This window comes from Nylanderia fulva, unplaced genomic scaffold (genome assembly GCF_048542155.1).
Source record: "Nylanderia fulva isolate GAGA-0341 unplaced genomic scaffold, ASM4854215v1 Scaffold13, whole genome shotgun sequence".
Lineage (NCBI taxonomy): Eukaryota > Metazoa > Arthropoda > Insecta > Hymenoptera > Formicidae > Nylanderia > Nylanderia fulva.
Window position 1 is genome coordinate 2,618,460 of NW_028189518.1, and position 23,877 is coordinate 2,642,336.

A 23,877-nucleotide genomic window follows, 5' to 3' on the forward strand; every position below is an offset into this window, starting at 1 on the left:
TATTTGTTGTGAAATAATTAAAGCAAATTAATGTAAACATTCTATCTGTTTAATGTTTAGTTGTTTTTAATGTGAGAAATGTCTATGCAATAAATAAATACTGAGCCAATTGTTATAAAAGTTGGAAACTTGTATTAATTACTTGATACGTTATCTTTCTTAAAGTATAACGGAAAATATGCTAAGCCTTTCAAAGTCAAATTCGTATTACACTATGTTTAATAATACAGACGGATCAATATGCTTACATGCGAGTACGTATAATGTACTTTCCTTGTCATTTTTCTAGAGAGACGTACTTATATTTCATATCCCAATCTATGTTCACCCTATTTTTCCACCCTTACATCGACTTTCAATTTGGGTGCTAGGGTTATTAAGAAATAAACGGGTGGTCGAGATCAATCTATTTTTGTTATTTTTTCCCCGTTATTTTTAACAGTGGATGGGAGAGTATTGTTATCATGATTATTGATAACAGTATTAAGTAGTATCATCAATTTTCATTATATATTATATAATATATATAAATATATATAAATCATTTTTTTAAATAAATATATGTAAATATATATAAATTATATAATAGATGTAGCTAGAAATATTTTGTAATAAAATAAAAACAAGTTGTTTTATTCTTCTAAAATAACGAGTTTGTTATCTAATTACATTTATATGACATACGACTCATTTAAGCTTATTAAGAAGAAGCGTGTACGAAACAAATTATCCACGTTAAATCAAATTACTACACGTATATCATCGAAATACACACACACACACAGAATGTTCTGAAATTATGTTTCAATTTTACTTTACTTATCTAGATGTTGAAATAATTAACAACTAGATCGAAATGTTAAAAAAAAACGTAGATTACATTATGGATATCATAATAGAACATAAAAATTGCAATATTAATATTAGGTATAGTATTTTGTCATGTAAATTTTGTTATTGTAAAAGTATTTTCAGGAACAGACATTGTTCAATTTATATTTAATAAGCAAAAATGTAAAAATACAAGAAACTTTATTTTATCAGTTTCTTTCTTGAAGAAATAAATTTCTTTTTTCTTTATAATGTATTTTAATATAATTGGTTGTCCGAATTTAATATAATTATAGTTGCCCGAAAAAAATTTATCTATTGTCATCAATGATGGCATATCAGTTTAATATTCCTGTTGCGTGCATATTCTCTTTCCAGCATGAATCATTCGTGTAATATCCACATAACGCATGCGTGTGATATTAGTATATATATATTGTTAATGTCAGTATTCATCCAGTTTGCTAACAACGCGAACTTAGTCTGTTTCTTATTTATCGAAAAATGTCTTGTTAAAGAATAGTTTTGATATTGAATCAAGAAGACAAGAAGATTTAAAAATAAAGAAACTCACAGAGACACATCTCAAACTCTGATCAAATGAGAAACTTTATTTTATATTTTTTCCTTTTGATTCATAGTTTATATTGACGACATCAATAAAAAATATAATAACTATAATTGTAAAAAAAAATAATTTGTATTTTTAATACTTCACGATCACCTGTCATCAGAATTTGGCATAATTTGGTCTATCCGTTTGATAAACGCGAGTAACTCGATAGAGACTCGTATTTCGATTTGCAGGTAGCACTTCTACTCAAGAGAGATCCAGACTGAACCTGAACGGAAGCCGTCAGATCTCGAGAAGCGCCACGGAGCTCCGAGACAGCGAGATCGCGAACCGCTCGCCATCGAGGCGGGATGACGGATCGGGTGAATCAAGCGTCATCCACCATCATCGGCATCATCGGCACCACGGCACGATATCGGTCGCGCAGCGCACTCACACTTTCTTCGCGACTCTGAAGAGTCGTTGGGCTCGCAGCAGGAGCAAGGAGCGAAAAAAGTCGAAGGATGCCAGCAGCGTGCAGTCCCAGGACGCGGGCCAGCTTAAGAATCCTGGCGTCGAGTCCGATTATGCCGCCGATTACTCTTCCGAGCACAGCAGAAGCTCCTCGGCCACCCAGAGCCCGGCCAGGCACTGCCTCAATCGTCCAGGTGAACGATATATTCCTTTCGACTAACTTTTCTGTGAAATTTGTCTGTGTATGCGTGTGCGTTGTGTGTGGCAGACAGATTTTATTTTGAATATAATTAATTTAAAAAAATACAATTTAAAGTGACAAGCAATAAATCCTCTCTGTCAAAGAAGAATATGATGCTTTTATATGCACGCTGACGACCCTGGCTGATGGTTGCAAAGTTTAATCTGTATCCGATATTTGCATATCTACAACCAGTTCATGGTCTGACTGTCAAATAGAACGCCAACTTTGAACTGATATACATTTCCGTGATATCCAGTTAAATTCAAACACGAAAAGTTGAAAAATATTTTTGTTAATAATATAGTGTGTTTCTTCAAGATTTAAAAATATATCTAAATAAATAAATTGTTAAATTTAAAGTGGAACCCAGAAGAAATACATATATGTAGTTGAATTTTAAAAGAACTTAAAATTGAACACGTGTATTCTTGGGCCGCGACAGAAACTTATTATAGGATTTATGAGATATGTATTTGATCTGTACTTATGTATAATGGAAAAGTTCACGGTCGTCTGATGACATAACAATCGTATACGGACAGTATTATGACACGCACGCTATGCATTGAATGAATGCACAATGAATTGAATCACTGTTATGCAACGAAGTTCTAAGTGGCATCTCTGCTTTCCGTTTCAAGCGTTTATAGCAGCGCTTTTCAAACTGTGTTGGACCAAATATCGAAGAACTCATGCCAAGTATCTTATCTATATAATGTCGCAAAAGGAATTAAATCTTTCTTATAAATGTTCACATTTGGAGAAAAATATAGAAATATTTATTTCTTGTTTTTATATTAGTCATTCTCAATTTATTCAAATTTCTTTAAGCGTTCTCAATATTAGGAAAAATTCTGAACTTAAAAATAATAGTGTCTGTGAATTTTAAATTTATGTTACGTTTAAACATATTTTTATGTAAGCATGCTTTATTTAGTATTTTTTTTATTCCAAGTTACTTTGCATAATAAAAAAAGCGCACGTGTCTATAGTAAAAAAGATTTTATTAAAAAGTTTAAAAAATTTAACCTTTACAATCTTGTATATGAGTGTATATGTGTCTTGGTTAAATTGATAGAGAAACGAGGAAAAAAATGAATACCTATTAAATTTATTCGGATAACTGGTTGCTCGAAAGCAAATTGTTGCATTCTTCGCTCAATAAATTGGAGTTTATTAACAAACCGTTCGATTTAATAATTGAACCTTTTTGCAAAATATAGTTTTGCCGTCACAGAATTAATTTTCTGTCGAAGCATTAGAATAGGATGATAAATACAACTGAATATGCTTTTAGAAGGCAAATCACTTATAATAATTGAAAATATATTCGCGTGTGAATGTAAGATGAAATATTAATAAATCGTGATTTCGTTTATATACGCACATATAAATTATTACATATAAAAGCGAAATCGGTGATGAATGGTATATATATATATAATTTAATATAATGGTTCTATGTATATATAATTGTGTGTGCAAATACTTATTTTTCGAGTTTAGCAGTGATTACTAATTTGCGGAGAGCGCGCGAATAAAATATTGAGCGTGCAGTTTGTATTTAATCCTGAAAGTCGATATGTGCGGCACGTTTAGACCCCCATTATATCAATTGATCCAAAATGCTTCAGCACGAATGCTGGCGTGTCTTGCTATACTTAGACAGATTAATCTGAAGGACTTTTCATGTACTTATTTTATAATACCAGCGTCAATACGTAGATATTTTTTTATATAAAGCTTCATTTCTTCACGAGAGAAACCATCGCGTAATTTCGTTTTCGTTTAATTGCATTTTTATTTTTACTACAATCTAATTTTTTTCAAATTTCTTTTATAACTTGACTTTTTATTGAATCAATTATTTTGTAAGTAATGATATAAGAAATTGAAAATATTATGAATTTTAAGAATATCACGAAATTTAGTTTCACATCGATGTATCTCACAACAATTTTGCACAATGCTCCAGTGTTTCAAGAGTAAAAATAATACAAGTAATTAATTGAAGGTTAAATATAGTCAATGACTGAGATTCAAAAATTAATATTATATATTATTAAATTTTTCTCTCGGACAATTTTAGAAATATTATTTTGTAAAAATGTGCAAAAGGTTATTCATCGATGAAATTCCTCTATTTTCGATAATCAAGTTTGTGGCAAAAGAATGTTGTCCTCGTCAAGGTCGAGAATTATCGAGTATCAAAACTAACACTGCTATACGTATCTCTTAATACATTTTACATGTGCAGAATCTCCGTTGGCACGTGGTGGCCGAGAAAAAGGCATGACTATGCAAGAAGACGGGAAATACGGCGAGGGATATTCGAAAGGAGCCGCGAGCTTCCAGAAAGAGGGACACATGGGCGAAGTATCTCAAGGCTCTATTGGTCCGGATGGCGAGTTCATTCACGATGAGGCGATACGAAAAAGGGAATTAGCACTCAGGCAACATGCCTTCTTCCAGCTTCGTTTGCATATAAGAAGAGGCGCGAATCTCGTTGCGATGGATAGAGGCGGTAAGAGAAGAGAGATTTTTCACTACTTTAATATACATATAATATAAATATAATAATTATAATAATTATAAATTGAAATATAATAATATTTTAAAATATAATAACTATAATAATTATAATAATTATTATAATAAATATAATATATATGTATATTTTTTTTCGCGTGTTAGATGAAAATATTCACTATTTTAATATACATATATAATTATAATATATATGTATAATATAAATATAATAATTATAAATTGAAATATAATAATATTTTAAAATATAATTATAATAAATATAATATATATATATTTTTTCGCGTGTTAGATGAAAAGATTTACGCAAAATATATATGGAATATACATATATTTATACACTGAACAAAAATGTGTTAAATTAACAAATACTTAGTTCAATACGCGCGCGCGCGTTTAAATGAATCATTTATTTCAAACAAACAAATATTGATTTGTTTTGAAAAAGATTTTCTTATATCAGATAAATATTTTTAGTATCAAATAAATATTATTAGTTTCAAATAAATGTTATATTTGAACGTATTGAACTAAAAATACTTATAAGAATTAACTAAATTGTTTTTCAGTGTATTGTACATCTATTTATAAGAGAATGAACAAACAATTCCCACAGTTATTTTATAAAGTAAATAAATCATAAAAATGTTATCTTAAAGTCTGTAAAATTATCTAACGTTATTTGAAGGTGTCAACGTTTTTATATCGATACATAAAATATAGCTCGAGATGGTTTCAAGCTCATTTGCAAGAATATAAAGTACCTTTTTATATCTGTCGACACATAGTTGATAAAATATTATAATTTATGACCGCTATTTCTTATCGTTTTAGGGGCCAGCGATCCTTACGTGAAAGTAAAATGTTCAGGACGACTATTGCACAAATCGCGAACCGTTCATCGCGATTTAAATCCGGTTTGGGATGAAAGCGTGACCTTGCCCATAGAAGATCCTTTTCAAGCACTTACTATTAAGGTATTTTTAGCAGTTTTCTTATAAGTTGAAATGTCGAATATAAATAAAATATTATATAAAAGACTATAATATATAAATATATCTCTTTAAGATATATAATTTCAAGTTTTTTTTTATATAAAACTAAAGATATTTATAAAAATAAAATATTGTCTTTAGTTTAAATTAAAGTAAATTAAGACAACTTATCTTATTTGTTTAGTAAATATAATTTTTATTTAGGACATATGCAATATTTTTATTGAAGCATTATCCAATAAAAAGTATTCCGACGAGAGATCAATATATACTTTTTATGTATTGACAGGTTTTCGATTACGATTGGGGTCTGCAGGATGACTTTATGGGAGCTGCTCAATTGGATCTAACACAACTCGACCTTGGACATTCTCAGGATATAACATTAGAACTTAAAGATCCGGGCAGACCAAAGCAGCATTTAGGCGAAATCTATCTGACGGCTACATTATGGCCCAGAAATCAACAGGAAAAAGAACAGGTATTTGTCACTTTTTTAATTTGAAAACAGTTTTTATTTTATTTGAAACTTTTCAATATGTTTTCATTATTTCGAAAAATTTCATCTCCTTTCTTAATTCTACGGGAGAAACGAATCCCCTAATTAAACACACGTAATACCAAGCGAATATTCGAGAGTAGTATGTATCGAAAATGCATCAACTACGGGTGTACGAAGGATGTAAGAAGGGATGATAAACTAACAATAAGCGATGATTCTCGGTCGCGGTATAAAGAGATAGATGTGCCGTGCGTGTATTTATAGCGTATATATGAAGAATCTGGAAACTGGGTTGTGAGGGAAGTATGCGCCCGTATTACGGTATCGACTTGGCGGCTTGTCGTTGAAAGTGGAGTGCAAGGCCTGGCCCTTATCATTGGAGCTCCACTTACATTTTAACTACATAATATTAAATGCCATTCCGTCATGTCGCGATAAATAATTAAGCGAGAACTCCAAGTATTACGTTTCGCGTCAGGCATTAAATCTGCTTTTAGGAATTCATAATTAATTAGCGCACACGGGAGAGCACAGCCTTATGTACATAACAATGCCATACTTATTGCAGAAGTGTTGCTTTGTTGATTTAAACTTTATGCTAAGTCACTGCTCATATCTGGATTTAAATTTTAATGATTGTCTCACTTCTTGATGAATATTAATATTTTAGAAAATTCCTCATTTTATAATTAAAATTTATAATTTGACTACATTTTATTACTCTAGAAATTTAATTTGATATTATATTATTGCATTGAAATAATTCATAGTACATAAAAATGTTAAAGATTCGCTTTTAAAATTTATTCAGAGAATAATATAAAATAATTAGATGTTTTTGATTATTAATTTCTTCCATTAACGATAAGCCATAATATTCTATTGATTTTTTAGACTCCTTTATAAGTTGTCTTTCGAAAATAAAGAAAATGCAAAATATAATATTATCTACATTTTATTTTCTAAATTGAATAAATTTAATATTGGAAGATAATATATTTCTTCCTCTCTCTATAAACCCGAAAAAACACATAATAGCATATTGAAAGGAAATTAAGCAAATTTCATTTGCACTTTGTTGATTTAAACTTTAATTTCTGTTTTCCTTCTTAAAGAATATTAATATTCTAGAAAATTCATAATTAAATTTATAACTGCATTTTATTGTTTTAGAAATTTAATTTGACATATTATTATATATTGAAATACTTGATTAAAAAATGTTAAAGGAGTAACAAATTAGAATAGATAAGATTTATTTTTAAAATTTGTTCAGAGGATAATATAAAATAATTAATGTTTTTGGTTATTAATTTCTTTCTTTTTACTCATATATGTATAACAAAATAAAATATTGTATTTATACATATAATATTTTATTTTACGATAACCTATATATATGACATTATATATTGACATTATATATCTTCAAAATTCTTTACAAGTTGACTTTCGAAGATAAAGACATAATATTATCTATATTTCATTTTCTAAATTGAGCAAAGAACATTATCTATATTTTATTTCCTGAATTAAACAAATTTAATATTACTCTCATTGGAATATGACATCATATTTCTTCCTCTCCTTATAGACAAAAAACATCCATAATAGTATATTAAAATAGAATCAGACAAACTTCGCATTATCATTATCCTATACGACGTATGTGTGTCTGTTTCCTTCTCTATGAATTGAGAAACATTCACGACGGAATATCGTGCTTTGCGGTTGTAACATCAGGTATATGTCTTAATGTTTACCGACGTAACATCAGTTTCTCGATTAGAGAGGGAAAGGAAGGCCAATTGGTCAACATGTTCCGCCAGTTGTCGGCGAGGTGTACTTAATAGTCGGACGAGTTTTGCCATCTGTCAGAGCGATAAGTGCATCGTCGCTTATCAATGCGACGTGGATACGATATAAGATGCTACCGGTTCGTGGGTGAACTTCATTATACAGTGGTAACAAGTTTGCTGTTGTTGATAAGAGACTTCCACGGTTGGCCACGTGATTGAGCCCATCCGTTTATATCTCTCGTGACTCAACGACGTTAATCGGCAATATCCAATATCGTTATCATTGTAAGTGAGCGAAGTCGAATATTTGCACTTTATGCTTTCTGTAAACGAGCGAGAGTGAGTCAGCGCGCATAAGTGTCTTCTCGCCAACAGTTTCTTTCACACTCTAGTGCGTACCGGCTTCAATTGACATCAGTGTGCCAAGTGAGCTTCAGTGCGCCGAACAGCTCTTCAGATTTGTCTCGAGTGTTGTTATCAAACGTTTATTTTATTTATTCCGAGAGATATACTCCAAGATATATGCTATAGAGATATGATATGACGCGTAAGTGCATTAATATTTCAGATTATAAAGTGGAAAAAATTACTAATTGAGAGGAAAAAAGTGTCTAGAACTTCTCAAGGTATGCCGAGTCATTGCCTTTAAATAGAGGTAATTTCCACTGCGTTATGCAATTTGCCCGATGGCATTTTCGTGCGAAAACATTAAATACACTCGTCACAGAATCGTGAGAAGCTAAATGACGAATGAAAGACGGAGCAGAGGCGATATCGGACATCTGGTTCTGTTATGACGTGAATCCATTAGCAATGAAGGATGCAAGTCAATCGAACGAAACATAATAGTAGTGACCTTGGATTAAGAAGCTCTTATGAAGAGCATCGACGAAAATAACACATAGAGGTTTTTCTCTCGACGAGCAAAATAAAGAACTCGATATTACTAGAAAATTTGAAAAATTTTTAAACCGAGCACACATTACTCTGAAAAACAAGTTTTGTCGAGTTTGTTGAACTTTGATGTTCAATCTACAGTCCATTCGCGCAAAATCGATACCTCGGCGAAAAGAACAAATCGCGCAAAATTAATACCACGTGGAAGATCAAATCAAAGATTCAAGATGAATGTTACATCCGAAGATTTCTCATCTGCAGAGAATATTGCGAGTAAACTTAATATTCCCGAGATCAAAGTTACGCCGGAAATTGATGTCGCTTTCAAGATCGCATGCGAAACAGATGCGGTGCCGGAGAAAAACTTTGCCAATGATGCATCTAAAGTCGACGCAGTATCTGAGATTCACGTAATGTCTAATACGAATATAGTATCTAATAAAATAAATAGAACACCCATCGATAAATCATTCGATATTGATGCGCCTCCCAGAAGATTACGTCGGAAACCTCTCGTGGACCAACGAGAAGGTCGTCCTGTCGTAATATCGAATCTAACCGTGTCAAAACAAAAATTCGGAACGGACGATACGGACGACACTGATGGAGAAAATGTAATAGATAAAAATAGAAAAGATGACGTCTTGACGTCGGATAGCAATTCTTTCGAAAATATTCAACATGAAGAAAATTCGAGAGAATCGAGTTCTCTCGCCGACGAAAAATCGAAAATCCAGCAGGCTGCTGCAATTGAAGAATTGCTTACCGAGACAATTTTCGAAACTAAAGAAGCAAGATCGAACACTGTTGAAAGCGAAAAATCGAAGTTAGAGAGAGCGTCTGCGATGATAGGTGCTTGGAAGACGCGAGTGGCTGAAGCATCAATCGAGAAGCGATCTGGAGTGAAGAAAAAAAAGGCGAAGCTGAGAAGTACTATGGGGCGGAAGATGGAATCAATCGAGAGGATGTTGGAGGATCACGTGGAACGGATCTGGGAAGAGAACGTGGAGAAACATTCGTGGTTGCAGCCAATCGACACGTGGATCGGCGACCATTGCAAGCCTTCCACCAGCTACACAGTGACGTATTCTCAAGGAGACGTCAATGAGGATGTTGTGTCAAAACCCGCGCATTCCAAGCCGACGACTAACGAGGAGCTGAAAATCGAGAGCGAACCGGAGGCGACGATTGATGAACCGAAAATCGAGATAAAGATGATTGAGCATTTGCGGAGATTACGAAATCATCGGGCCGGTTCTCTGAAATTACGTCGATTCGAATCCGCTAATCTAACCGAACAGCTGAAGAAACAAGAAACTGTTCCCTCGCATGAGGAAATTGGAGAGGAAAATCCTAATGTGTTAATCGATCCCGATAGTGTTTTGGAAGTAAAGGAGGTCAAACGCTACGATCTTTTGGATAAGCTGAAGGATAACGTTAAAGAGAAGATAGAGGATATTCATAGGGTAGTCAAATTAATATTTCTTTCTTATGTGTAAAATTTGTAACAAATTATAAACTACCTCTTGTATCGTCAAAACCGATTACGGTAGAAATAATGTTTTTATCTTAAAATTCAATACTTATATAGATCACAATTGCATAATATTTTACCTGCTTTTTTTTATATATGTTTATAAAAGAGTATATAATTAGAGCTTTTTAATTGGAGTTAAACAACTAATTTTTTTTATAAATCAAACAATGGATTTTTAATTATTTAATAAAATGAATAGATAATTTAATTTCACATTTTTATATTATCAAAAAAAATTCTAAATAAATGATCTTTTTAAATAACATTTTCTAATAATAATATGTGAATTATAATAGATGTGTGTTAAGCACAGAAATATCAGTAAAATTGAAAGGTCAAATAATCGATTTTATTGGGAATTACTTTCACGCGTTACTTCTTTTATTAAGCTTGTTCTTTTGTTGAGTTTATTGAAAGCTTTTTTTAATAAAGAATGACTTGAACAATTGCAACATTTCAGTCGTGTGCACAACCATTAATTATTGTCTCCAATTTCCAATAAAATTATCATTATATCTATATTATATTGCAATTACTGCATTATTATTATTATTATTATTATATTGCACTTTAAGTTTCACATATAGTCCTGCTAGTAAGAATTTTATTTAGCGTCCCATTTTTCACGTTACAGTACTTCCAGAAGACCAATCGATTAGCAGACGTAAATAGACGATTAAAATCACAAATATGGAGTTCGGTGGTTACAATTGTGCTCGTGGAAGCAAAGAATTTATTGCCGATGGACATAGATGGTTTATCAGATCCTTATGTCAAATTTCGGTACGTAAATGTCATCCATTCATAAAATAAAACTACATAAATTAAACATTACTTTTGATTTTTATTTAATTCAAAGAAAATATATTACAACATGAATAATTTGTCTATTAATTTTACTGTTTTTACTGCAAAAGTTGAGTGCAAAAATAAATTCTGCTTTAAATGTTATTAAACCTAAATTGATTGAAGTTTTAAAAACGTATTTGCAATTCAAGCTGCAATCATTCAAGCAATGGGAAAGTTCGACTATAAAATCTAATTTCGCGTCCCAATTTACAGACTCGGCACGGAGAAGTACAAGTCGAAAGTCGTTAATAAGACATTGAATCCAGTTTGGTTGGAGCAGTTTGATCTCCATCTTTACGAAGATCCGTATCTGGGGCAAGAGTTGGAGGTAACAGTCTGGGATCGAGACAGGAGTCATCAGGACGACTTAATGGGCAGAACGGTGATCGATCTGGCTACTTTGGAGCGGGAAACCACCCATCGGCTATCGCGCGAACTCGAGGACGGGTCGGGCAATATTTTTTTACTCTTAACGATAAGCGGTACCACGGCCAGTGAGACAATCAGCGATCTGGCCGTGCACGAGGAAACGTCGACGGAGCGCACTCAATTAATTCAGCGTTATTCCATTGCAAATACTCTGCAGAGGATACGCGACGTAGGTCACCTGACAGTGAAGGTAATTAAACACGATTAACGTACTGATATATTTTGGAGTGCTAACTTTCTTAGAATGTTCCTCAGGAATTATTAAGATTGTTACATAAGTCATATTCACACATTTCTTGATTATCATTAAGAAGTTTATTTTTATTAGTGTAATTAAATTTATATTTTCAATTTATTTCTTTTCGAATCATTTTTAGTAAGTTTATGTTTTTATGATTTTTCAGATATTATAGCTAGAGATAATTATTCTGATTAATAAAAGTTAACAAAAGTTATAACTTAAAAATTGGGGCAAATTTGGTTTTTAAGTAATTTTTTGCAAATATTTTTCAACTATTTTTCAATCGTATAAATGTAATAAAATTTAAAAAAATATAATAAAAATATTATATAATAATATAATAAAAAAATTGATTTTTTCTTAGACTTTTTCAAAATAAAACGAATAAACTTTCTAACAAATCTCATCTTGAGTATCTGTTTCTAATTCAGTTTTTTCACAGGTATATCGAGCGCAAGGTCTGGCAGCGGCCGATCTCGGCGGTAAGAGCGATCCGTTCTGTGTTCTGGAACTTGTAAATTCCAGATTACAAACACAGACGGAATATAAGACTCTGGCACCGAATTGGCAGAAAATTTTCACTTTGTAAGTCAATTTAATTAAAAGCATTTTTAACGTGAATTATCGTAACATTATCAAATATTTAAGTAGAAAAGGTCAGATTATGATCGGACATTTCATCCCATTTCAAATGTAATCGAAAACGAGTTCTATTTTATTTCAACAGTAATGTAAAGGATATCAACGCCGTCCTAGAAGTGACGGTATACGATGAGGATCGGGATCACAAAGTAGAGTTCTTAGGGAAGGTGGCGATACCATTACTAAAAATTCGTAACGGGGAGAAACGATGGTACGCTTTGAAGGATAAAAAGCTTAGGGGTCGCGCAAAGGGTAACTGCGCTCAGATTCTTTTGGAAATGACTGTAATGTGGAATATATTCAGAGCATGCGTCAGAACGCTTAATCCGAAGGAAAAGAAATACATGGAGCCGGAAGTCAAATTCAAGAGACAAGTCTTTCTGCGGAACGTCCTCAGGCTTAAGGCTATTATCGTAATATTTATTGACATAGGGAAATATATGCAGTGAGTGACCTCAACTTTCTCTCTTCTTTCTCTCGATATCATTTTTCTTTGATTTAGATGATAAATGTTTTATATTTTGAGAAAATATAATTCTAAAATTTTTATATCATGCTTTCTAGCAAAAGAGTCTCGGACGGAATTGAAATAGATTTTTTAATTTTTTAATTAGTTTGATCGATTACGATGCTATGTATTTTTCGCTTTTTCCCACGGTTAGGAGCTGCTGGGAATGGGAAAGTAAGATGAGAAGCATTATCGCTCTGGTCCTTTTTATTCTTGGATGTTACTACTTTGAACCATATATGATACCAGGTCTGGCGTTATTGATTCTTCTGAAATACTACTTGGTACGACATTTTTATTATTGATATTATCAAGTTTTAATCTCTCGCGAGTACTATCTCAAAATTCCAAAAGTTAATATAATTATCTTGACACTTTTTATATGTAAAAAATATCATTATTTCATAAGATTGTTTTAAAATCATAATATTCAATCTATTTTTTCACGCTGTAAATATGCAATATATTTATTAATTGATAAAAAAAATTGTAAAAGAAATGAAAATTTTTTAGTGCAAGGGATTAAAACTCGACTTATTACCAGCACGACATTTAAAATCCTTTCAATTCTTAATTGTTATGCTAAAACGCTTTACTATACTTTAATTAATTTTTGATTCTTTAGTCTTTATTCTTCGCTCTTTATTGCCTTCCGCAGACCTATCAGCCAAGTATGTACAATGATAAAAAATCATTGGTTGAAAAATCACATCCAGTGAATAAAGCATGCGCTTCTTAAATATTCACGTTATTCGATAATTTTATTGTAAAATCTTGACACATGTATATAAATATCCCATGTATTCGCGACTTAAGTTTTAATGAAAGTTCATATATTTTCTTAAGAAAAGAATGTCAAAAGAATAAATAATTGGAATTATATATAAATCGTGTGTATGTCTATGTAATGTTTAATGTTCTGCCGTGTTCCGTTTACATTTAATTCAAATAGATTCAAAATGATGTATATTAATGATTTCAAAAAATATATCTGTTCCCTCTTATCCTATACAAGAATTAAAGACTGATCAAAATTAAAGTTCAGAGTACAAGTCCAGAGTTCAAGTAGAGTTGAAAAATGTCAGAAGCAAAATTTTTTTGCAGAGCTATTATATCTTAAGAATAAAAATGTACATAATTTGAATAATAGAAAAATAGAAGTCATGTAATCAAACTATTATCTGAACTATTCTTCAATTTCTTATGAATGTTTAACTGTTTGATATTCTAATTGATTTGCCCTTATATTATCAATTTATCCCGCACAAGTACAAGTTACGTTCGTTTTGTTTCTTTATTGGCTGTTGCATGTCGAATTTGTTTGCTACCTGTCAGCTTAGCGGCGAAAGGAGCGGGTTCAATCATTGGATTTGCGGACAGGTTGCTGTGGTGACGGGTGCGCCTTTGATTTACGCAAGTTCGCAGTTCCAAGATCATGCTGAAGGATCTGACGATTGCCCTGTGACGCCAGGGGACGATGACGACGACGAAGATGACAAGGATAAAGTAAGTTATTTGCAAAAAATATGCAATTTCATTACCCAAAGAATAAGAAAGTACTTTTTCGCGACAAAACTTTTGTATACATTTGATACACGAGTTTTCCTTCATTAATATAATTGTACGTAAAATAATGCATAATAAATTGCTACACCGTTAGATCTAGAAGATATTGCTAGGATAATCTCATTACAGATGCTAATGCGAAGATAATGATAAATATGGCAAATTCTTATTTGCGTGCTCCATTCAATAAACTTAACATCGTGACCTTCGACCTATATAAATTAATCAATGTAGATTGCTCTCGCGTTAGTTAACTTTAATAAGCTGAAGTGTTAAGAATTAAGCGCCTCCGCAAAATATTCTAGCAATAATGTCCGGGTAAAGATATTATCTTTACAACATCTTGTTTAAATAACAGCGTAGTATTTAATCGTGCAAATTTAACTGCGTCTGCATAGATATCTCGCATAAAACTCATTTATAATCAGAAGATAAGAAGTAATTAGTTTTACAAATGTTAAATATCCAGAAAGCATATTCCTTTTTTTCGAATATATTTACTAAACTTTATATACGATCTGAAAAAAATATAATTTATTTAAAATGTTTTATTATATCTCAACTTTGCTTTCTTGTTTGTATCGATGTTTTATTTAGCTCTAATTTTGTAAATCAGAAGATCTATTTACTGATTTTAATAGGTTGAACACATACTTTTAAATAATGTTTGAATAACTAGAATATTTGAAAAATTATTATTTTCTGGATATTTAAACATTATTAAATTATTTGTATTTATTAAAATATATATACGACTTTTCAGGAGGAGAAAAAAAGTCTGAAGGAGCGTTTGCAAGCGATACAAGAAGTGACGCAAATAGTTCAGAACTCGATTGGCTACATAGCTAGTCTTTGCGAGAAAGTGAAAAATCTCTTCAACTTCACGATTCCTTACTTGAGTTATTTAGCGATCCTTCTGACGATCGCCGGAGCAGTTGTGCTCTATTTTATTCCTGTCCGGTACTTAATCCTCGCCTGGGGAGTTAATAAATTTGCTAGAAAAATCTTCAGGCCTCACTCCGTGCCCAACAACGAGCTCCTCGATCTTATATCTAGAGTACCTGACGATGAAGAGCTGCTTAATTATAAGTGAGTAATTAACGATAATCTACATTAGCGCGCGCACCGTTATCTCTCAGAATTAATCGGATTCTTTCGCTTATAGATGTAAAACATCCGTGCCAACATTTCAGGAAACTCAAGTATAATATGGTTTGATGTTATGTTTGATATTAAGTTGTGGATGCACTTTTGGTGTTATAAAATAATGAAATAAAATTATAAATTTAACTGGATTATATATCATTTTATATTTTAATATTTTTGTATCTTTGAGAAGCAGAAAAAAATCAGTTAAAAATTAGCAGTTTTTATGGTTATCTATATCTGTTATAAATAAAAGAAATAAACTCTATATAAATCATAGAATATAAAAAAACTAAAACAAAAGCTGCTAACATTAAATAATTATTTAAAGATTAATAATATTATATAACAATAAATAAGTAAAAAATAGTATAAAAAATTACAAAGCTATTTGTGAGAAATTCTGAATTTTCTTGAAAAAAAATTCTTTCGCTTCTCAAAGAGGGAGGAAGAGAAATGCAATATTACTGAACACACTAACACAACCAATTTTGATTTTCTTTAATAGTGCAATGGATGTTTTCCTCGTAATTTATCAGCGAAGCTTCGTATCACCTTTGATATAATCGATCTTATTAAAGTGCTTGGCGTCTTCGAGTCCGTAAAGAGATGCGAAGGAAATCTTTTAACGCGTATCTTTTTGCAGAGAACTGAAACCTGTGCCGACAGCGGATTGCGAGAGAGGCTCGGGCAGTCCCAGTTTAAATACGAGACGAGAGCAAAGGAAAAGGCACAAAGCGGCGTAGCAGAATTACCCGCGGCCGGAAGTCGCGGGTCCTACAAGGTCGTCCAGTATCCTTAAATCGGTCCTGCTGCGCCGGAAATTGCGACAGCGAAAAGGATCAGCGGAAAATATGGATGTGATCGACATAGACTGAATATATACCTACTTTCATTTTCTACTCTCCCTAAATCGTAAGAATTTTGTCTATCGTCAGTCGTTGGCGAAGGTATCGCACGTGATATTGCCTCGAAAGAGGCAAAAAGATATAGAAATTATTGACAATGACAAATTTTAATGTTGAAAGAGACTAGCAAAGAATCGGGATGGAGAGATATTTCTTACGTGAATAATGAAAAAAAAAATGTTCTTATTGCGGAAGATAAGAATATTTTATACTGCGATAAAAAAAAACGATTGATGATCATATGATGTATCTTAAAATATATATATCAAATGTAAGAAGTTAAATATAGAGAGAGAGTATAAAAAGACGCAATACACGCGTTGAAATATATGTCGTGGAACATTATATAAAATACGAAATTATATAGAATTACGAATATGTATCAAATATGTATAATAATGTATTAGGAAAATTGTCATTACTATTTTTTCAAATATATTATATGATCATGTCGTTTTTACTTTCCGCAGTCGATCGTAGTTCTCCACGATACTAAACGGAGATATTATTGTTATTTTATAATACGTATGATGCATATGTGGTCAATGATAATCTTCTTCCAATCTTTAAATAAATCAGAGGAAGTCAATTGAAGATAAAATTATATCTAATCATCTAATTCTTTTTAGATATAAATCCATGATAATAAATGCTTGAAATTTTGATTATACTTCGAATTTCTATGTTATTGATGATGATGATATCAAGAAAAGTATGATCAGCGGAGAAGTTTGTATAATGTATTTTAAGATTTAAATTTAAAAGTTAAAAGAAATTGATATTATTTATTCGAGAAGATTCAAAGATTTAAAAACATAAAAATACAAAAGTATAAGCCAAAACACCGAAATAAAAGCTTCGAAAAATACAGAAATAGATGGTAAAAAGTATAGCAAATATATATATTAAATATTAATATATATTAATATAATATACATATATAAATATTAAATATTAATATATATAAATATATTATAATATATACATTATAAATATATTATAATATATATAAATATTAAATATTAATATATATATATTAAAAAAAGAGGAATTATTTTTAAAATATCTTATTAAAAATTTCATTATTTAATAATATTGAAATCGAATGAGAAAAAATCAGCTTCTTCCTTGATCATTTGATTTAGACCAAAACAGTATGTAATGACTTTTTTACAATAATATGCTAATAAACAGAAAAAGAGAGAGAAAGAGATAGAGCCAAGAAAAGAGGCAGTGACACAGGCAAGGCAAATCTTGAAAGTATTATATTAAAAATATTATTTAAAAAGAAGATCGCGTTTCGAGCATATCAAGGAGAGCAAGGAACGTGTGTTCTTAGAAATTCGTTAGTTAACCAATTGATCAATTAATGGAGATAGATATTTAAATAAAGCGCGACGACAGTTCCCTTATAGGAACGCATATGTCGATCGTTTCGTCCATCGGTGTCATTAGTTAGCCATTAGATATCGTTACGAGAATTAGAGAGATGTAAGAGCAAGTATAAATATTTTTCAGGGCAAAAAAAATTTCGCATAACTGGGCTTCGCAAAAGAATATTATAATTGATTTTAAATAATTAATTCGGATGTTCTGCCGCGCTTTTCTTATCACTGCTACCGCTTCCGAAATCTTTGTATCTATATGAAATGTACGCTAAAGCTTTTAAAGGGAAATACGTTTTAGAATTTGTGATGAATAACTTGATGAAGATGTAGAAAAGTAGTTTTTTCGTGATTTTTTAAATAACAAGTAACACGGCACAACTTCCGCATTAACTCAATACATTCGCGCATGCGATTACGCGAAATTGTATACGCACGCTTATATAGGTTGCGCGCGATATTCTCTTCTAAAGCGTCTGACGTTATTTAAGTCTTCATTTCAACGCACACGTTTGTTGATTAAATAAGCGAGAGAAAGCACGAAATTATTTTATATATGAGCATTTCTGTATATTCGCTGAAAAAATCATTGCTATGCGCGAAAAAAGCTTTGCTTTTTCACTAGAAATTATTCAAGTGAGTATTTTTACAACGATGTTTGCATCTGGATCTCTGATTAGATAATATTACTACCGAAACCTGTATGCAATAACTTTCTTATTGCGGGAATAAAAAATTCAATGTAACCTGGTGTTACATTGACGATTTTATCGTGTCTTTTTAATACAATTATATAATCATAGGTGCCGTGATATTTTCTGTCCAACACGCATTCGTTTCTTATGTTAAATTTCATGTTGCGTAATTGTGAAATATAAAAATTTAAAGAATTATATTTTGAATATACATAGAACAATTATTCGTGATACATAATACTTTGAATAACAAAATAACAAAATTATAATTTATACCTAATTTGAGAAGAAAAACATCATATTCTTCCATTCAATTTTCATAAAAGTTTTATTTGAAACTTAATTTCAAAAGATATAAATGTTAAAAATTGAAATGCACGAAAAATAATGACCTTTCTTATTTTTATTAAGAAAAGATTTGTTTCGAATAATTTGATCGAAGAAGCTATGATTAAAAGGATAATCGATGGTGTTAAGACGTGTTGTTTTACGTCAATAATATGTTAAGTCATTAATTAAATAGAGAATGTGCAATAGAGGTGGAATTTCTTCGCGAAAGCTGGAAGGAAATGTCACGCGCGATGATTACAAATGCAGGCTCGTTATGCAAAAATGCACTCACTTGAAAAGGCGGATAGTACATATAAATATTTATTTCTAGCCACGATTTTACCGGTTCATGGCTGATAGAGAAAGAATAGAGAAAAAGAGAGAGAGAAAAAGAGTAGTATCGCTGATCCATTTTTCGCTTTTCTAATTATATACTATAATCGTTATACACTGTGCATACGTCTGTTTGCAATCTTTAAATCCTCAATTTATTCATTCTCATCCTATATATGCGCCTCAATAATCCTTCTGGCACAATATTTTAAACAATCTCTTATGAAGCACTTACATGCGGAGCGTATTTACTCAAAAACATATGACACTTATACACATAACAGACAGAGTATTTCACTATTGGATTCTTTTCAGATCATTTTCACAGATTCTTTGATCAATTTGTAATGGTTTTTCTATTAACAAAAATATTGAGTCATCTATATTTATATATTTTGTATAGTAATTAATGATTGAAGAAACAGTCTGACGAATAAAAGTTTAGTATGAAAAATATAAATGATAAAATTATATTTTCGATTTTTTTTAAGTCAAATTTCAAGTAAATTTTGATAAAATTTTAATTTAATTTTACATAGAGATATATAGTATAAGTTAAAAATTGAAGAAATGCGTACATAAATAACGATCTTTCTCGACATTTTTGTTAAAAAAAAATCTTCAAATAATCAAAGAAGTTGTAATTATATAAATTTAGTTATGGAACATAGATATGAATACAACACCCTTTTTTGTTACCAAAGGCCTAAGAGGCGAGCTAAAATAAATCACATTTCACATACACACACACACACACACAAATGCATTGTAACAGAGCTTTACATTTACATCATCTAGTCAACGAATTTACTTAAACACTCGTGATACCTGTGAAATCATTTCCAATGCGTTTCTGGGACTTCCCAATTCTCTCTGATTAATTTTTAATATATACCATATATATAATTTTATCTACTTTACTAATACATTGCCAAATATTTCAATATAACGACATTATATACCAAATTAGTACATCTTTTATGTCTTTTTATTTATAAAAAATGTCCTAGATATATATTTATCTTAAAATGAGTTTAGTTACTTAGAAATTAAAGTTTAATATTTTTAGTGTATTATATTTTATTTTAAATAATAAAAGATAGTATTATTTCGATGAAATCAAATCTGAAAATCGAGTCAATAAAATTACCTCTATCACAATCGAAACGTAATAATTAGTTCGCAAAGTATTATATTTCTTTGTATATATCTATAAAGTGTATTGAAGGGATAATAGTTTGAGATGGAACAGAAAAGTCAATATTGAATTGAAAAATTTTTAGTTGTTCGGAAAATGCTTTCTTAAAAACTTATTAAAGCTTGTTGTTAGTTATAGCTTATATATTATATATTAAAGAAATTATATTCTTGATAAAAGAATATTCTTACTTTTACATCTTGATTGTAAATAATTATTTTGCATATTTTACTTAGAAGATACGAATATAATATATTTTCATATATTAATTTATATCAGTTTTACTCAAATATATATATTTTACTCCAATAATATACATATATGTAGAAAGTTATTCATACAATTTTTAAATATCTCATGGAATATTTTACTGTAAATTTAAATTCTACTTGCGTTTACAAGTAGTTGTATTATGTTTATTTAAATCTACAATTCATGCCAGAATTAAAAAGCGATTCTGATTATCGAGACAAGTACCTGTTATTAAAATCAAGCATCAGTATTAATGAAGAGTAACATTACGAATATACAGTAGATATATTCAGATGTTAAACTCGTCTTTTAACTATTCCTAGTCCTTTTCTACTCTTCCAGTTTTGTACTTCAATAAAATTCCCCTTCTGTAATCTACACAATCTATATATTTTATCCCCATATTTTATTGTCTTCACTATTTTCAAGAATACTTAAACTTTGTACGAATCACGTACATATACATATACACACACACACATATATATATATATAATATGCCTTAGATTAGTGAGTAGAGCTCTATTCTATTCTTGAAGGAATTAAAAATTCAAAACTTTTCATATCTAACACGAGTTTAATCTGTACGCTTTATACTTATCGCTATACTTAATTGCTTTTGAATGTCGATGAGATCTATTGATTCTCAAATTAAATATTCAAAGAATGAAAGATACAGCTGCATCTGTGAATTAGTAAATTTTCAACTGTCAATTTAGGAGTTCAAATTGAAGAGTTTATTTTCACAAATTGCCTTACATCCATAATTTAAAAAAAATACGAAAATTCATTATATACATATACATATATACGTGCCACATAATAAAGCTGTGGAAATTTTTATGATACCGCATAAAATAATAATTTCCATAGCTTTTTATGTAAAATATAATTTTTACACTTTAAATGGACTTGAGACAATTTGCAAAAACAAGCTTCGCAATTCCATTTCTTTGTACAAGGAAGTAATTTTTCCTTGTACGAGCTTCGGGAACATTATACTTGAGCGATACGCACCGATACGCATCTTTTAGTAGAACGGACTTTAGCGGACACGCCTGTCAACACTTACACGCGCACGTTTAGAATTTGCATGCTCCAATTTCTTCGTGTGTTATTTGGATCTTCATTCGAGTGTTTAGTCGTTAAGGGAAAAATGCGAAAATCGATGAGGGCCGCGTGCGTTTTTCTTGATTATTAATTATACACCGGCCACAGATCTATAGATCGCTTAGATCAGTCGAAACGCTCCGCACACATTTGTCTACTTCCTAATTGATAAGAGAGAGAATGAAGAGGAACTTAAGGAATTTAGCTAGAGAACGCAAATGTGATTCAATATCAGAATGATCGTCGCGACAAGAGAGAGAGAGAGAATGGAGTTATTTATCGAGGCGAAAGGTCGCGTTTCAGTTCATCGGAAGATCTCGATCGATCGCGTATGTGAACCTCGTCGTATTATATGGAATTTAGCGAATAAATGCGAATACCGTTCGCGATCGAGTTCGTTCCGATGTCCTCGACCAACATTCTCGATATTCCGATGATAAGATGACTTACGATAAAGCGTGATAAGAATCGTTATTATATTCATAATATATGAAAAGGGATGAAATATTGAGAAATAAACGAAGCTTTTAATATCCATTCGTTTGTTCTTTCATTTCCCCTTTTGTTTCATTTTCTCTCTGCATTTACTTCTTTTTATATGGTACTTCGATAATTAGCTTTTAAAGCGCATGTTACTATAATAAAAAATTTGTTAATTGCGAAATGTTCTGTATATTTAAAAAAAAGGTTCTACTCTGAAAGTTAAATCTTTGAAGTCAAATACAAGATTAGATTTGCGGCGAAAAAAGGCAAGAAAAGGGAAAAAATTGGAAAACTCGGGAAGATAATATAATTACAATTTTGCGCAATTTTGCGTCAATGTCGCTTGATTACAGCTTATGTAGATAGCAAAAAAATGTCGCGCAAAAGCAATTTAACTTTGCACACAGTCATTGTTAATTCGCCTTGCGATAAAACGGATAACTCCCTTTCTGTCTTCCGAACAAAGAAAATTCTTTCACACGCGCGTTGCACGAATAATTCTAACGCGCGCTTTTCATCCCGGAACGCGTCCATTATAAACGTATCATCTGCGCAGAAACTACGTCATATCCGTGTTATGCACCTGCAACATTCGCGGATTTTTCGCAGCAAACCGCAGAGATTACACAAGTAGGAAACGTCGCGTGTTATCCTTGACGGGGCCGTTTACGCTTATTTCGCAGTTTCCCTCTCGTATCCTTTTTGCGACCCCGATATGTCACACAAACGCGGTTTACTTTCCATAGCCGACTTCAAGAAAGAGAGGTAAGAAAGGTGTATACGCGCGCCGCTTTAAAGAATGCCGCCGCCTTGAACGCGGTGAAAGTAAAACCTCGCCCGTCCAAATGAAATTGAAAAGCTTTTATCGAGTCGCGATGCTCCTTTTTCGTACCTATTCGATGTGCTCGCTTAATGACACACTTGATGCGAAAGTATAGTCATATATCTATAGTGTTTGATGTCTAAATTAAATTATATAGATGATCATCTAGATGAAACTTGGGCGTCATTTTATCTTTCCACGAATAAAAGAAATATTAACACAATAAAAAACAAAATTACTTCACTAACAATATTACAAAATGATAAAAAGAAGCGAAACATACTTGTAAAAATAAAAATAAAATTATAATTTTAAGATGTCAAGAACGGTCGAGAGAAGATTCTTACCTTTTTTTAAAAAAAATATTATCTTTACTAAATTATTTAGAATAATTTTTGGATAATTTTGGTTTAGAATCATAGCGCATAAAAAAACTTAAATAGTAGAATTTAAGCAGCAAGCGATAAAAATTTATACATAAAAATATAAATACATACATTTTTATATCCCTTTTATAATTTACATTTTTTTGATAACTGTGTTTACATAAGTAGTCTTAAAAATTGTTATCTATATTAAAAAAAAAAAAAAAACAAAATC

The 23,877-nt window shown here is 31.0% G+C and overlaps 1 protein-coding gene and 1 long non-coding RNA gene across 15 annotated transcripts in view; one reads left to right on the forward strand and one right to left on the reverse strand.

Moving 5' to 3' along the window:
- The window catches only part of Mctp (multiple C2 domain and transmembrane region protein), a 28,817-nt gene extending 6,309 nt beyond the window's left edge, over positions 1-22,508 (forward strand). For 10 of the 14 annotated variants that reach the window (XM_085479780.1, XM_085479782.1, XM_085479784.1 and 7 more), the window contains 13 exons: positions 1,639-2,052; positions 4,360-4,626; positions 5,484-5,626; positions 5,934-6,125; positions 11,014-11,162; positions 11,442-11,847; positions 12,341-12,483; positions 12,626-12,985; positions 13,203-13,332; positions 14,384-14,554; positions 15,378-15,703; positions 15,780-15,816; positions 16,407-22,508. In XM_085479780.1, the coding sequence (XP_085335906.1) occupies positions 1,639-2,052; positions 4,360-4,626; positions 5,484-5,626; positions 5,934-6,125; positions 11,014-11,162; positions 11,442-11,847; positions 12,341-12,483; positions 12,626-12,985; positions 13,203-13,332; positions 14,384-14,554; positions 15,378-15,703; positions 15,780-15,816; positions 16,407-16,562 (2,894 nt within the window). In that variant the 3' untranslated portion in view covers positions 16,563-22,508. Of the gene's footprint in view, positions 1-1,638; positions 2,053-4,359; positions 4,627-5,483; positions 5,627-5,933; positions 6,126-7,926; positions 10,309-11,013; positions 11,163-11,441; positions 11,848-12,340; positions 12,484-12,625; positions 12,986-13,202; positions 13,333-13,673; positions 13,789-14,383; positions 14,555-15,377; positions 15,704-15,779; positions 15,817-16,406 lie in introns of those variants that run through there. The other 4 variants (XM_085479778.1, XM_085479779.1, XM_029304668.2 and 1 more) reach the window with 4 other exon arrangements.
- The window catches only part of LOC114932457 (uncharacterized), a 73,583-nt gene that overhangs the window by 6,608 nt on the left and 43,098 nt on the right, over positions 1-23,877 (reverse strand). The window lies entirely within an intron of this gene.